The following is a 17,729-nucleotide window of genomic DNA, read 5'->3' as shown; positions in this document are numbered from 1 at the left end:
TAGTGTCACAGAAAACATGTAGTGCAAGGCTGTTAGGAAATTACACAATCATACATGCACATTAACAGACACACTGTCATTCTGATACACTAAACATTTTTAGCACTGTTCTAAAAGAGCATCATATTTTATACCCCATAAAGTACTGCACAAATCTATCAGACATGGCTTCTTGTAATTTCACATGTTTAAACTCACACGCAAAGCAATAGTTTAATCCAACAGGGACCAATGGGCTTGGTCTATCTGTCATTTCCATATAATATTAATGTTATGCAAATGCAACTTTAATGAAGTGTTTAGTATACTTATGATAGTAAAAAATGACTGCAAGAATTTGACATCATTTATATCAATATCATTTTTAAAACTATGATAATACATGTTTGCAAGACATTTTTTGCATCAGTATATTGCATCATCTATGTAAGTATTTCCCAAGGACTTCAGTGATAGACAGAAACATGGCGCATATTGAAGTTCTAACTTTGGTTTCTTTCCTTTTTGGAAATCCAGAATTGCAAAAATTACCAAAAGTTGCATTTCTGCAGAGTAAGTCCATCCAAGCACACAAACAGAGGCAGTTTCTACATGTGGAGCCACCTAGGCTGCAGACAGGATGGCACTGTGTACACCAGGTTTCACTGGGATTAAACAAGGGCTCTAGCTGCAGGCTCCCCACAGGATACCCAACACAATGGAACCCAGAACTTCAGGTCTCGCTGTGACGAGCTTCCTGTGGGGAACGTTCTTTCTGTGATGCATTTCCTCCATTTCCAAGCTTAGCGGCACCGAGTGTTCACGGTGTCCAGTGCAATAGGCCAGAAGTTCTGACATCCATATTTATAGGCCATAGAGTGTGTATGTGTATCTCTTCACTCACCTACTCTGAGGACAAAGTCATTGTAAGACTGGTAGTTGATAGCATCCAGGACATCAAACATCTCGATGGCAAAATCTGACACGGTGCATAAATGTGAGGTGATGGACTTTTTCACCTGAAAATCAGAGGAAGACACATATGTGACATATTAATGCAGAAATAAACCTGAAGTAAGAAGCAATATTACCCTCCATTTCTGTTTCCCTGATGTGGTAACATGTGGCTTTAAATGCACTTTATGAAAGCAGAATATGCTGAAACCACAGATACCAGTAATCCCCCACAGAGGATTTTGTGGTGTGAAATGTGGCAGTGTTTAAAAGATCAGCACTCAGAGAACACAAACTTGGAAAGGCTAGGCCTCTCAACAGTACCCTGGACACCCAGAACAGTTTTCAAATGTGCAAATACACTGCAAACAAGTACAAAAACCTTATTCAGGAGATAAATATAATTAGTAGAGGTCTACCTTTGAAGCAGTTGTAGGAACCAGCCCAACTGCAGCCATGTATGTACTGCCAATGGTCTTAATTTTCTCAATGTCCCTGTAGCACTCTTTATCCATCAGCTGGAAGTGGGGAAAAAGAAGGAAAAATTGGACAAAAACAGGAGAAACAGATTACCACAACAAGAAAATTCAAATCAAATTTTCTGCTGATTTGTTGGTTGCACATTCTTAGAGCCATTTGATTGCAGTGACTCATTTTCAAGTTCAAGAAACCCATTTGAGATGATCTGAACACTACGCTACACTACCTGAGCTTCCACTCAGGTAGGCTGTGGTGTTTAAATTATGCTTAGTTGGTAGTAAGGGGGCCCAAAGTATGTCAGGAATATATCACCCACATCATTACATTACATCCCCACAACCAACCAGATACATTACAAGGCAGGATGGATCCATGATTTAGTGTTATTTTCTGACCCTACCATATGAACGTCACAGCAGAAACTGAGATTCATCAGAGAAGACGATGTCTTCTGTAGTCCAATTTTAGTGAGCCCCTGTGAAAGTAGCCTCAGGTTGCTCTCATTAGCTGACAGGAGTGGCACCTGGTGCGGTCTTCTGCGTCGAGGTTTCACATTATCTCTGTTCAGAGATGCTCTTCTGTATTACTTGCAGTGAATGGTTATTTGAATTATTGTTGCCTTCTTTTCTGTTCAAAGCAGTCTGGTTCTCCTCTGACATCTACAAGACAGTTCTAACTGCCTTGTAACCTCAAGGAAACTCTCTCTTTTTCCAAACCATTCTCTGTGAATCTTACAGATGGTTGTGAGGGAAAACCCCAGTTTCTGAAAATACTTAGACTGGTCTGGCACCAACATATTCTAAGTGACTTAAAAGACCTTTCTTCCCCATTCTGATACTCAGTTAGAAGTTCAACAGGTTGTCTTGACAATCTCTACACACCTAAATGCACTGCGTTGTTGCCATATGATTTATTGATTAGATATCAGTCATTAACAAGCAGCTAAACAGGTATACCTAATAAAGTGGTGAGTGTGAGTGTATATTAAAAGTGACAAACAAATCTGAAAACAATTTAAAATGGACTTGTTTGGCATGTTTGAGTAAAGGAATGCTTTGTGCAGCTGATTATAGATTCAAGTTAGCCAAAAATCATCTGTAAGTAATTCCTTATTTTCCCAGCTGCCACCATTGCTTTTTATATTCCATAAATAAACAGTATTTTCCCTTGGTCATAGCCATATCATCTCTGAAAATTGCACTGCTGGCCAGAAGATTCACTACACGAAAAACATATAAAATGCTGCAGATTTATGGATGATCTGATGGAACAAACTATTTCAGTCACCTCATCAAAGTCAGCGATGATCTCATTGAGCAGCCTCAGACACTCAACTCCCATGTTGTTTCCATCCAGCTCGATGTAGAAATCATTAAAGTTGGCGATAGAGGCGAACAACACTCCGACCTGAGCGTACGACTGATAGTACAGATCCTGCAGGGTAGAACAATTCAATAAAAACAATTCAACAACCCATACTACCAAAGAAGAAAAAATATTTGCATATGGAAGATTGTGCTAGCTTACTGAATCTTTGAGCAAGACTGTTGTCAGTATTAAATAGCAGTGACCCAGTGCCATCACAACCCCAACAAATAAACATGCTTCATCCTGATGTCCATAGTGATTCTTTTCCCCCTGTTTTCAGGTAAAAGTGTTTAAAAGTTGATATATTTCCAATGTGTACACTGTTAAGATATTTAAGAGGTAATCCTTCATTGTTTTGTAAGCGTTAGAAGCATTATATTACAGTTTTGTGCACATATACATGGCGGTTTTGAGCCCCAGTTAGGTACTGTGTAATGACCAGTAAGATAACGGCAGGAGCTAAAAACGCCGCTATTGTCAGCCATTTTGTCAGGAAACCTGTTCTGGCATATATAGTAAGCACTTTAGTATTTTGGTTTATTATTTAGTGATTTTCTTCCACCATGTGACATTAAGCAGTACAGAACGTGAAACGTTTCTGTTTATTTGCACTGCAATAAACGACTGCATGAGAGACGCAAGTCATATTCACTCTCGTGATTCTTTTCCCCCCTGTTTTCAGGGGTGTAACATTTGGAGGCACCGCTGGGATAGCTGCTTAGATGTCCGGTGTCCACATCTGCACATCGTAGTCCAAGCCAGCCAAATCCCCCCATACAACCCAGTAGAGCAGGGCGATATGACCAAAAATATTTATCACGATATACATTTGAAAATTTGCGATAATGATATAACTGACGATATAATTGACACTAGACAAAATATTTTACAACTCCACAACTTTATTAGTGCAAAAAACCTCATCAATGTATTTTCACTTAAACAAGCAGCTGTTTTTTATGTGCATTAAAGTTATATAAAAATGTAACAGTGCAAATTCCTTGCTGACAGTTTAACCAAAAGGCATTTCCAGTGGAAATTGGCCGACATATCCTCAGCATAACCATGTATAATATCCACAAAACTTAAAAAGAGGTTATACACACACAATACGGTAATATTATGTTGAAGCACAGTACGTATCACTCCACGAGGCGCCTGCCTAATATAGCCCTAATGCTCCGACAATCCATCAAGCGGTGCGGCTTCGTAGCTTAGCAAAGTCGTACTAAAACATTTGACAGATTTTCGAGCGCCGTGTACGACATAAAATCATTTCGAGGTCAGTAAACACAACCAGAATTCATACATAAGGCACACGGGATTATAAGGGGCACTGTCGATTTTCAGAAAAATCAAAGGATTGATTTTAAGTGTGCCGTATTTTCCAAACAACATGGTAATAACGACGGCCCGCTAGCATGCGCTACCAAAAATAGTGCTTTGTTGTGTATCTGACGGACGAAAGCCAAACCAGTTCCACACCACTGAAGTTGCAGCATTTTTACAAATCAATTCTGGTTCATCCGTTTCATTTAACGATCCACTTTCGCTCTTCTCATTCTCCGTCGCCGCCATGTGCGTATGTAAACAAAGGCACTGCGCATGTGCGTTTTACCCATATTCTATCGCGATATTATATTTTCCTATTGTTGCCCAAAATTACACCGGTATTACCGTGAACGGTATGATATAGCCCAGCCCTACAACCCAGGCAGACTGCAGTGAGGAAAGTTTGCTATCGAGGCGCACTGGTAGCTGTGTTTTAGCACATGTTTCCTGAGGCTAGCCAGAGATCATCAGGGGCTGCAAAAACAACATTCTTCCTGCCTACTGCCACAATGTCTTCGGTGGAAGAGCTGCAAGAAGAGGTTGTGCGTGAAATGCACACTCTATCCAAAGATCAACTGGTGTCAATCTGCGAGTTCCTTGGCATTGCAGAGAAAATAGATGTTAGCAGAAAAACTGTCACTGCTAACACACATTCAAATACACATGGAGAGAGAAGGTATAACAGTACTTGAGGATGATGGAATGTCAGAACTGTTGTTGCTTAATGATAAGATTGCTGAAGTAATGAAAGAGACAATTGTTGAGACTGAACCAAATGCAAATGGAAGGGGTTATTCAGGGCACAGAGAGCAACTAAACACTGCAATCTCACTGGTAACAGAGACAGCTAATGCAGTTAACACAGCGGTTAGTTCTCACTCCCAAGCTAATCGCTCTGTCCCTAACTCATCTGTGTCAAGTGCCCCCCAACGACCAAGCCCTTACTGGCAGAAAGATTTCAAAATATCAGGCCAGATTGGTGAACCAGGTCAAAAAGATAAACTGACATTTTCCAGTCTTGCTCACCAGATCGAAAATGGACTGAGCAGAGGCTACTCAGAGCTTGACATTGTAGATGCTGTCATCAGAGCTATCTTGCCAGGTCTACAACTACGCAGCTATTTGGAGGGAAAAGCTCAACTCACCCTTACGACTCTACGCTGCATCCTGCACTCCCATTTCCAAGAGAAGAACGCCACCGAACTCTATAAACAACTTGCCTCTGAAGTACAGACCCCAAAAGAGACTGCTCAAAGCTTCCTGATGAGAGTTTTAGATCTAAAGCAGAAAGTCTTATTTGCTTCCCAAGAGTCAGAGTCAGGACTCAAATACGACCCAGCTTTAGTCCAGCGTATGTGTTTGCACACCATACTCACGGGCTTCCAGAGTGACAGTGTCAGGATAGATATGCAGCCACTCCTGTTAGACTCTAAGACACCTGATGAACTCCTGTTAGAGAGGTTAAATATGGCTTGTGCCAATGAGGCAGAAAGGAAAGACAAGAAGAACAAGAAACGAATGCTGCACACACTGCTACCTCTATGGGAGTAGAGAACACTTTCAGGCTGGATGTAGAAGCAGAGGTATGAGACCATATAAAGAGAAACATTTAAACCAGCAATGGTTACCACCGAGGGACGAGTGTTAACCATGCCCATCATCCACAAGTCCCAACATTGCTCCAACTGTAAACAAGAAAAGTCAGGCATGAGACAGTGTTCAGCATGTAAAAACGCACTTTATTGTTCAAAAGCATGCCAGAAGCAACACTGGAGACAACATAAGAGACAATGCACTGGCTTAAAGACTAACAAAGACAATGAGACTGTTCAGGTACCACTGCCGCCAGCTCATGTAAACACCCCTCACAAAGTCACATCTCTGGTGGGCAGGCAATGTCTGGTTGAGTGTCTCCTGGACGGCCACAGGCTTCAAGCTCTATGGGATTCAGGCTCACAGGTGTCGATCATCGATGAGAAATGGAGAAAGGACTATTTGCCACAAACAGAACTAAGAGATGTAGCCGATATTATGGACACATCTGAACTCACCCCGACCACAGGAAATGGGACCGACATGCCATATCTTGGGTGGGTTGAGACAACCTTCCAACTTGTTTCCGGAACTGAACAAACTGAGAAATTGACCATCCCCATGTTGGTAATGAAAGGTTTTCAGCTCAGATGCCCTATTATAGGTTACAATATCATTGAATACATTGTGAATAAGACTGACCAAGCTAAACTGTACAGCACAGAGAAAAGCATTTCACAGCCTCAAAAGACACAAGGTGAAAGCTTTTATACAGGCTGTTAGTGCAGATACAGTTGACGAGTACAAAGTGATGACAAAGAAAGACTGTATTACTGTACCTAAACAAAGCCACATGCATGTTGAGGGTCATATAGCAGCAGGGCCATTTAAACAAGACATGGGGCCCGTTCTTCGTACCTCGCTAAGTAAGTTAGCCGGATTTGAATGTTGACGATTTCGCGTGATCTTGGATCGTTCGGTTCTTCGAAGCACATCTGGGACTTGCTGTCATAGCAACAGATCCGTAAGCGTAAACCTGCTCGGGAGCAGGCTTACTTTATGTAAACAGGATTAGATCGCGGCCACGCAGGTATGTCCGCTTCATGTATACGAAAGCAACAGCGATATTCCACCACTGTTTCACCATAAATAAATATTATCAATGTAACTAAAGATAATGCAGCACTTGATCCTTTTATTGATGTCACACAGATACATACAGGTCATTTCCTAAAAAAGGGAAATGTACTATTAACATTCTATTACATGTATGTGATTATTACAGATGTAATTCATATTTCAGAGTAGTAATAGTAAATTACTTCGTGTAATCAAGATGAGAGACTGCGGCTATAAAAGCGAAGGTGGATTTGGGAAGCCTGTCGCAGCCATGTCCTGTCCGTATACGCGAGCCACCCATTGCGGAAGGTGCAAGATTGATAAGGAGAGTCCTCAGAATTCAGCGTATATTGTGGGACAGACAGGATCCTTTAGCTCAGCGCGACAGTGTGCTCATAGAGAGATATTGATTTTCCCGTGAGGGTATTATTTACTTAACCAACTTGTTGACGAGGGGGTGCAGGACCACCACCTGTCTTTTTTTGCTCTGCCCTTTTCTTGGTTGCTGTTATGAACAAACTAACAGATTATTCCAGGGTCTCTTTCCAAGAGATGAAAATTAATATAAGTGATAAATATTACCATTCTGTAGAATATTCTTATATTTCACTTTTACTTGTTCCCATGTTCTAGTGGGTCCTGTTGTGGCTCTAATGTGTAAGGGGATATAATATAACATATTATAATATAATATAATGCCATATAATATTGGACAATATAGTGTCATATGATAGATCTACCCTACCGCCTACTGGTGTTGGCCAGAGGGGCCGATGGCGCGATATGGCAGCCTGGCTTCTGTCAGTCTGCCCCAGGGCAGCTGTGGCTACAACCGTAGCTGCCTCCACCAGTGTGTGAATGTGAGAGTGAATGAATAGTGGTATCGTAAAGCGCTTTGGGTGCCTTGAAAAGCGCTATATCAATCCACTCCATTATTATTTTTATTATTAACTTACTTACGAGTTTAATTTGTCAGCAACTTTCTGCCAGCCCTCTCTCCTTGCTTTTGCAGCCTTTGCAGTGTTCTCTTGCGTTTTAATTAAACTCTGAAACTCCTGAAATCCCTCACTCAAGAGTTCTTGCTCTGCTGCCGGAAAATACCGAGCGCGCCCCTTCGACATTTTCGCCGACCAATCAGCGGGTTGCCGATCAATGTTTCTACTATCGATGCGTAGCCCCTTTTACGACACCCAGTGATCTCACATTACTGCGTCCAGCTGTACTAATCGTCAACGGAAGGTGTGTTCGGAGAACCGGATTAGCGAGCTCACGGTTAGGGCGATGATTTGATCTTGGATGTGTCATTTGATCTTGGATGTAGTGAGCGACGTACGAAGAACGGGCCCCAGGTCATGATATTTGAGCCAGACTTAAATCCTCAGTGGCCAGACGATCTTGAGTTTTTTGACACTTTGGTTAAAGTTAAGAAGGGTACTTTACCTGTCATAACACTAGGTGTCTCTAACCCCACTGACCATGAAATTGTCATTCCAGGCCGTACATTAGTTGGCTCGGTTCAGACTATTACAGCTGTTTTACCTGCCCAGGTGTATGAAAAAGCCGCATCTGTAGCTACTGTTAACCAGACAAATATACAAGCCCAGTGTAGCTCTACTGAAGAGTGGGACCCACCTGTAGATCTTAGCCACCTGGGTGAAGAGCAGAGAGTATTAGCGAAACAGATGCTCAGAGAGGAATGCCATTCTTTCTCTAAAACAGACAATGATACAGGCCAGCGGTCCCCAACCTTTTTTGCGCCACTGACCGGTTTATACCCGACAATATTTTCATGGACCGGCCTTTAAGGTGTCGCGGATAAATACAACAAAATAAAACTAGTAGCGGTACCGAAAAAAAGAAGTTTTATTCACAACACACATGAAAAGACCAAGGAAAACCGAGTTAACAATAAAAACGATAACAAAATAACGCTGAAAACTGATAAAAACCCTGAAAACCATATATTTCACACCTGAGCCTCAACTCTCGCGGCTCGGTACCAAACGACTCATGGACCGGTACCGGTCCGAGGCCCGGGGGTTGGGGACCGCTGATATAGGCTGTATTGAAAAACTGAAAATGACCATCTCACTCAAAGACAACGAACCAGTCAAACGCACATACCTATCTGTGCCACGGCCGCTCTACCAAGAGATGAAAAGTTACCTGCATGATTTAATAGCACAAGGCTGGGTCTGAAAGTCAGACTCGTCATATTCCTCACCAGTCGTTTGTGTTAGAAAAGAAGATGGTACTTTAAGACTGTGCATAGACTACAGAGACCTGAATCGGACATTATGGACAGTTTGGGTGGAAACTCCTGGTTTTCGCTTTTAGGTCAGGGGAAAGCGTACCACCAGGGGTTCATGTCAGAAGAAAGTCATCCACTCACTGCTTTTGTGACCCCCTGGGGATTATATAAGTGGATTCGCATCCCCTTTGGACTTATGAATGCCCCTGCAGCATTTCAGCGCTGTATGGAAGAGTGCCTGGATGGGCTGCGCGACAACATCTGCATCCCTTATCTGGATGACACATTAGTTTACAGCAAAACGTTCAAAGATCACTTGGAGGATGTGAGAAAAGTGCTCCAGAGATTGAGAGGCTTTGGTATAAAGCTTAAGCCAAGTAAGTGTGACATGTTTAAGTCTGAGGTGCGCTATTTGGGCAGAATAGTGTCTGCAGAGGGCAGTAAAGTGGATCCTGCAGACTTTGAAGCAGTCAAAGCACTCAAAGGTATAAAACCACAAAATGTTGGTCAGCTCAGAAAAATGTTAGGCCTTCTCTCCTACTACAGACAATACATAAAAGACTTCTCCAGAAAAGCAGGTCGTTTGTATGAACTGTTAAAAGCTGTCAAAACCCCAGAGAACTCAGACACCACAAAAGGGCCAAGGGCAAGACCAAAGAGAGCCAGTCAAGTTGTGCCCTCCTCAAAACAAATCGTGTGGACTGACCAGCATCAACGTGCGCTTGAGGAACTAATAGACTGTTTGCTCCACCCACCAGTGCTGGGGTTCCCAGATTTCACACAGCCGTTCATCGTACACACAGACGCCTCACACAAAGGGCTAGGCGCCGTTTTGTACCAGAGACAAGATGGTAAGCTGCGAGTTATTGCTTATGGCTCCCGTACTCTAACAGCGGCTGAAAAAAACTACCACTTCCATGCAGGAAAACTAGAATTTTTAGCATTGAAGTGAGCTATCACTGACAAATTCAGAGACTATTTGTACTATGCCCCAACATTTACTGTCTATAGCGATAACAACCCGCTAACGTACATTTTGTCAACAGCCAAACTGAATGCCACCACATCAAGATGGGTCGCTGAGCTCGCTGATTTTCACTTCACCATTAAGGAAGGGAAACGGTGACGCAGATGCTTTATCAAGAATGCCACTTGATGTAGAAACCTTAATGAGAGACTGCTCTGAGGAAGTGCCACCGGACACTATCACAGCTGCTATCCAGGCCATTGAGGCACAGAAAAACACACCTGCCACATGGACACTCTCAGCTGCAGCAATGTCAGTCACAGCAGAAGGTGAGCCAGCAGAAGCAACATTCACACCCATACCAAAAGAACAGCTTAACCCTTTAAGACCTACCATAGAACCAAGTCCGCCAGAGCTTATAGTATATTTTTACATGCTGTGGAGCCATTTTTTGGAGCATTTCAAGTTGCTATACATCAATACAACCATTATAGCCCACATTTTAATAATATGTCTGCATTAACTGCATAGTAATTACATAAATTGCAAAAAAGTGCAATAAACTACAAAAAAATTTAAAATCGTTTTTGATTTTTTTAACATATATTTCTAGTTAGAGAAATTTAAGAGGCTTATCCCTCAAAACTGTAAATACAAAAAAGTTGCACAAAATAGTTTCCCACCAAAGGAAATTTATTTTAAGTGTCTTCATAGTTTTATTTTTGAGATACACCAATTTTCATATACTGCAGGAAAAACGAAAAAATATATTATAGTGCAAATTTGCAAAATAACAGCATATGCATCAAAATAAAATATTTCCAGCAGTGCAATATGAGTCCTAAGCATCCCAGAAACGACACAGAAAGTCATAAAGTCAAATACAACTTTTAAAAACACAAGTGTAGGCTCATAAGGCCACGATGGTAAAAAACTACATTTCCGCAAAATGACGTCACTTCCGGTTTCGGGCAGGTCATGCCGGACATGTGATAGTTCACGCTGATGGACGTAGGAAGTGTTACAAACAGCTGATCGGATCGGCAAAGCGTGTTTCTGGAATATTATGTTTTTGTTGCCGCAAGTGTTTTTTATGCAGTTTTTGCAAAGCTATATGTGGAAGGAAACTGTGACCTAGGACAAGCTGATGGCATAAGATGAAAGTACAACTCCTCCGGTTTCATATGCAAAAAAAATTATTGCGCTAGCTTACGTGGTTGCAGAGCTACCGGGATTTAAAAATAGTTACGCAAAACAGAGCGTGTCCGCTCTGACCGGCTCTAAAGGGTTAATGAAGCGCAAAAGTCTGATCCTGTTATAAGCCCTGTATTACAGTGTAAACAGACCGATTCAAAACCACTGCCCAAAGAGCTAAGAACATTTGACCCTAAGACAAAATGCTTGTTCAGAGAGTGGGGCAAGTTAAGACTAGATAACAATGGCATCTTGTACAGACTCACTTCTGCCCAGAAACAGCTAGTCCTGCCAGATCAGTTCAAAAAGACTGTAATTGAAGAGCTGCACAATAATATGGGCCGTCAATAGGGATGGGTATCGAAAACCGGTTCTTGTTGAGAACCGGTTCCTACTGTTTCAATTCCTTGGAATTGTTTCCCATTTTTGCAAACAATTCCCTTATCGATTCCAGTCGCCCCGAATCACGTCACCACGTTGCGGAGCATCATTTACCTGGCAGGAAACATGGTGGCTGAAACGCTCAAAAGTTTGATTACACTTTACGAGAACGGAAGACAACAGGGCAACTTGCAATACTTGCAAAGTAGATATTTCATTTAAGGGAGGAAACGCTACGAATATGCAAAAGCATTTGCTCACAAAACACACGATAACTTTAAATGAATGTCGTGTTTTTAATTCCGCTCCGGACTCGTGAATTTCAACCCAGCAGCAGCGGTAACGTTTGCACGTCCTCTCCCGTTAATGCGGCAGGTGAATAATCAACTAAGAGTGCATATTTATGTTAGCGCGATCTGCCTTATTACAAAACCTGCCATTACTGTGCATTTAGGTGACCATGATGAGAGAGACAGACAGAGTCTGGCTGGCTCAGATGCTGGTAGTTCTCCCTGCAGTCTACCGGTAGCGTCTCCTTTCAGGCCAGGATAGACGAATGTCACCGAGCAGTGACTAAGTTTGTGGTAAAAGGCTTGCACCCATTTGCCACAGCAGATGCCCCCAATTTTCGGTAAGTGAATGTGTTTAATTGTAGGCAGGGACATTACTGGATATTCTTGTGTAATTGCTACAGAATAATTTATGTTATACTTTGTTATTGCTACAGAAGAATATTTATTTTATTATTTTACATTTACAATTTTTTTTCCTGGGGATCCTGTGACACCCCATTGAAGAGCCATAGGCTGGATCTCTTAAGATCTCACTGTTGGGTTTGTAAAGCCATGTTACTCCTAAATTTCTATCTTGTTCAAAGAGAAGATATAAAACAAAGTTCTAAGCTGATCGACCTTAGTGTTCTCCTTTTTAAAAAAAAGAATTGATAAGAGAATCGATAAAGAATCGAATCCTTAAACAGAATCGAAAATGGAATCGGAATCGTGAAAATCTTATCAATACCCATCCCTAGCCATCAAGGTGTTGATCGCACAGTGTCTTTGATACGTGAACGCTTCTTTTGGCCACACATGCAGGCAGACATCGAGCATTTTGTGACCAACGTTTGTTCCTGTGTAAAGCAGAAAAAGCCCAGCCATGAAACAAGAGCTTCTTTAACAAACATTGTAACTACGCAGCCCTTTGAGCTGGTGTGTATAGACTTTCTCCATCTTGAAAAATGCAAAAGCGGTTATGAATATATTCTAGTGATAACTGACCACTTCACACATTTTGCGCAAGCCTATGCCACCACCTCAAAGTCAGGCAAAACTGCTGCAAACCTGATATTCAATGACTATGCCCTAAAGTTTGGCTTCCCCTGTTGCATTCACCATGACCAAGGAGGTGAATTTTAAAATCAGCTATTCAGTCAGCTCAAGAAACTGTGTGGCATGGCCGGTTCTAGGACAACACCCTATCACCCAATGGGGAACGGTCAAGTTGAACGTATGAACAGGACATTGTTGCAAATGCTTAGAACGCTAACTGAAACACAAAAGTCAAACTGGAAGGAATCTATCAACAAGTTAATGTACGCATATAATTGCACACGTTGTGAAGTCACTGGCTACTCCCCATTTTACCTACTGTTTGGACGGTCACCCAGGCTACCAGTAGATATGCTCTTTGGACTATACTCAGAAACAGATTTTAGTGACCACAGAGACTATGTTGAAAAATGGAGAAAGGGCATGGAACAAGCATACTCTATAGCAAATGAGAATGCAAAGAAAGCTGCTGAAAAGAGCAAAAGACACTACGACACAAAAGTAAGGAGTTCTGTGTTACAACCTGGTGAGAGAGTTCTGGTCAAAAACCTGACACGTAGAGGAGGCCCAGGGAAACTGAGAGACTATTGGGAGGACACTGTTCACACAGTAGTCAGACAAATGGGGCCTGACGTCCCTATCTACAAGGTAAGACCGGAGAGAGGCAGAGGTCGCTCTAGAGTGCTTCACAGAAACTTGCTTATGTCATGTGACCACTTACCTTTTGAAAAAAGATAATCGTACAAGACATGAACAGAAAAAGACTGATAAATGGCCTGTATTTGTATAGCGCTTTTACTAGTCCCCCCTAGGGACCCCAAGGCGCTTTACACACCCAGTCATCCACCCATTCACACACTGGTGGAGGCAAGCTACAGTTGTAGCCACAGCAGACTGACAGAAGCGAGGCTGCCATATCGCGCCATCGGCCCTTCTGGCCAACACCAGTAGGCGGTAGGTGAAGTGTCTTGCCCAAGGACACAATGACAGAGACTGTCCGAGCCAGGGCTCGAACCGGCAACCTTCCGATTACAAGGCGAACTCCCAACTCTTGAGCCACGATCGCCCCCCGTCGCTGTTGTGCCAGACTCTGATGGTGAGGGCAATGTTGATGAATACCGCTGTCATTACGCACCACGTCAACCTGTGTCCCAGCCATCAGAACAAGAACTTCTCACAGCAACATCTCAGCCCGCAGCTTCGGTCCCTGCTCTTGCACCAACACCAGAGCCTCTTGCTGGAGACCATCTGGAGGCGCCTTACCCAGCTGTCATGGAGACAACTTGTGAGGAGGCAGAGCCCACTGCAGGTGACATACCTGCCCATCCTCCACCTGTTGTACTCGAGAGACTTGAGGAGGAGACGCCTCAGTGGCCACAGCGAGAGAGACACCCGCCAAGACGGATGACGTATGACCAACTGGGCACCCCATCTTGCTACAGTGTTTAGCCAGTACCGCAACTGCTTCCTGTGTACCCGGGCCTTGTTCCATGGTTTCCAGCTGTGCAGTCATACTGCACCCAGCCCATTGGTTTGTATGGACTCCAGCAAATGTAAGTTGACACTTTTTCACTGATGACTTGAGAACTGTACTTACAGACTGTCATCAAGAAAAAGACATTAACTTTTCCCCATCTGTGGATTATAACCATAGACAATAGACTTTGTGAAGACTCACATATGGACTGGTTATAGACTTTGTCTGCAGTCACCAGTGATGGACTGTGGTGAAACAGGTGTTAAACCCAGGTGTTAAACCCACATTATTACATTGGTTCACTCTACTGTTGATGTCCTGACTACAAGAGAATATAGACTGAAAAGCAATTTGTTGGTATAATGTCGGGGTGACATTTTTTGAGTGGGGGAGAGTGTGACAAGTTGAAAGACAACTGTTGAAGGATTCTTTTCCCCCTGCTTTCATACTCTTAGCAATATACTACTATCCCTGGTGCATTTCTCCTGAAATTGTCACTATAATTTCTCATTGTGTACCACTAACCACTGAAGTTACATTTCATTTTCCTTCACTCACAAAAAAGTCCCTGTTTTCCCTCTATTATGGGCGTGTGTGCTTGCATTAGTTTTTTCAAAGCATACTTAGATGACTACATATAAGTTTAGCTAGCAACCCTGGTGGATCAACTAATATCACTGACAGCAGACATCAGCTGATGCCTGATTGGTAAATGACATGTTAGTTATTTTGGCCGCTTCATTTTCTGCTCCCCTCTGACAAACACTTTGTAACGTACTTTCACCTTGGATTCTCCATGTAATAGTATTACTATTAGTTCTCTGTAAGTGATGCCTGCTCTAAACTGTGTTGGGTCTTGTAGATGGTTTCACTGTCTTTTGGCTTTCTGTGAATGCTCACTGAAGGGCAGGAACGTCCCAGACTAAAGCCAAATCACCAAATACATACTACAGTTGATGGGATGCTGATTTAAATACAATCCTCCTGACAGAACTGTACTATATGCACTCACTGGAAACTACCAGCTGAAGTCAAGCTTAGGGGAGCTCTTCAGTTGAACATCCTGATTTTGATATTTCCATATTCTCTTACTGCAAGGAAAACAAGATTTAAGACAACCTTAATGTCATTATATCTGTAAAATACTGATGCATAATCAATCAGATGCAGCAGGTGTAAACACATTGAACCAAAGAATTTTTAATACACATCAAAAGCACCCTTTCCTAATAAATATATGTTAATTTAACATATACAGCAAAGTCTGTGGAAGAGTTTAAGAACAGATCCAGACCTTTTAATTCAAATGAAAAGAAAGCAAAAACAGCCCCAATGTCCTTAAGAAGCCCCAAGTTTGGAAGACCTTTGACACAGTTTGCTGTCTAAGTTCGCTCTAAGCTGTAACCAAAATGAGCAGTCAGGGATTTTAGTCCCTTTAGACTTTATTGTTGAAACAACAGCAAAGTAGGCAGGAGAGAGAGGAGGGAACAACAAGCAGGAAATGGTGCAGGGTTGACTTAAACATGGACCCCTGCAGTAGCTTTTCAGCATACCGGTCACTTGCTCATCCCAGTGACCCAGATCAAATGTTAAGGTAACAACCACTGATTTGTACTATTACTGTTACATATGTTAAAACAATGTGAAGGGCATATTTGCTACATTAATACATTAAAGTTAAAATAAGAAGTAATAATAGTAATATCAGTTTATCTTGACTTGTTTAGCAGATATCTGTGCAATGATTTTCACTAAATCTGAGAGTATCTAAGTGCTGGGAATTCTTGCAGTGACATGACTAAAAATATTTTTATAGTCTATTTAAAAACATATTGTTTTGTGTCGTTTGGTTTAACTGCCCCCTTAAGAAATAACAATACAACAATCCTCAGGAAAGACATATTGCAAAGGGGACAAAACTAAAACAAGTAATAGAGCTAGAAAATAAAGACGAATGTGAAGCAGATCAACTGCCGTGAATCACAATACCGTCTATACATTAGAGCTACATAAATGATGCAACGATCGTTTATGAGATGAGATCAGCATGCCTGCAGGTCAAAGCTGCAGTTTCATGTGCATGGAAAATTTTGGTTAAATTATTATGCTGGAGCTGCACAACTTCCAGGCAGTGGAGTCCCACTGTGCTGTGTTATGAATACAGTATATGAGTGAACGTTAGCCCAGAGGAAAGAGAGGAAGCCTTTCTATACACCGTAACTCTGTGGGGTCACCAATGTGCTGGAAACATACTTCCTGACTTCCTCCCCCCTGTGTTTACGAGTCTCAGCCTCAGACCATCCTACATCGTCTCATGTATAGCCCCACCGATTGTTGAAGGAACTATTTTATCTTTTTATTATTATTAACAAATTCCAGCCTCCAGTACTCTCACAGTAGCCATAAAACTCCTCTATTGTTCAAAATGGTATTGAAGATGAAAGGGAACCTATCACATGCTTTCACATTTACCGTCATATGCATAAAGTTTGAAATGATGAAGCCATATGTAAAAGCCTAAAGCTCAGGCTTCTCTGCTTGCACTTTCATGCATATTTATCTACACTAGGTTCTGCATGATGTCACCGAGAACAGGTACCTTTATTTTAGTCATCTGAGGTACACAGCCAATGATATTAAGCTGGCTTGAGGGGAATGAGGCTAAAGAGCAACGCTACTTTATTACAGTGGGAACGAGCATAACACATATCCCCACAGTTGTGTGTCTCTGCAAACACGTCAAGTTGCAGTTTAAATTCATTTCTCCTTCTTATTCTGAGTTACTGGATTATACTCCTTCCCTCGCTGCAGGAAGGAGCGCTTTCGCAGATCATTCATCCCAACAGCAGTTAGACTCTATAACTCCTCAATCACGATGTCATAAGTCACTGGACACTGTGAACATCCACGGTCACCACTTCATGCATAATGGACCTTCCATGACCTTCCAAGCTATATAGTTTATGTCTTCCATATTTCCAACTATATCCATAATCATATACTGTGTATGCTACCATTGTATATAGTATATTATCTTACTTTTTTCATTGATTGTACTTAATTGTATTTTTGTATTTCCTTCATATATCTGTACCTGAGCTGAGGTGACGCAAAAATTTCCCCATTGTGGGATCAATAAAGTCTTATCTTATCTTATCTTATCTTATCTTATCTCTTATATAATGATCAGAAAATTATTTTTAGCACGACATCATGTTGTCACTGAAATGCTAAAATTAAGTGCTTCAAAACAAATGGTTAGGATAGCAGTGTCATTGTCCTAAACAGCTGAGATAATTTCCCAACAATGGGAGTCTATGGTCCCTGCAAAGGGTCTACAAATCTGTATGACCTGTAAGGGCCATA

At 41.9% G+C, this 17,729-nt stretch overlaps 1 protein-coding gene across 1 annotated transcript in view; it reads right to left on the bottom strand.

The window, feature by feature from the left end:
* adcy1a (adenylate cyclase 1a) overlaps positions 1-17,729 on the bottom strand; it is a 65,743-nt gene that overhangs the window by 6,956 nt on the left and 41,058 nt on the right. The window contains exons 16-18 of the mRNA XM_086268696.1: positions 2,701-2,847; positions 1,353-1,451; positions 884-998 (exon numbers count right to left, since the gene is read on the bottom strand). Coding sequence (XP_086124822.1) covers positions 884-998; positions 1,353-1,451; positions 2,701-2,847 — 361 coding nt within the window. The remainder of the gene's footprint in view (positions 1-883; positions 999-1,352; positions 1,452-2,700; positions 2,848-17,729) is intronic.

The sequence above is a fragment of the Aulonocara sp. 'chitande type north' Nkhata Bay genome, linkage group LG17, assembly GCF_057382095.1.
Source record: "Aulonocara sp. 'chitande type north' Nkhata Bay isolate Kocher_YH1m ecotype deep benthic linkage group LG17, A_spYH_male_GT1.1, whole genome shotgun sequence".
NCBI lineage: Eukaryota > Metazoa > Chordata > Actinopteri > Cichliformes > Cichlidae > Aulonocara > Aulonocara sp. 'chitande type north' Nkhata Bay.
This window is presented reverse-complemented; position numbering and strand designations above follow the sequence as displayed.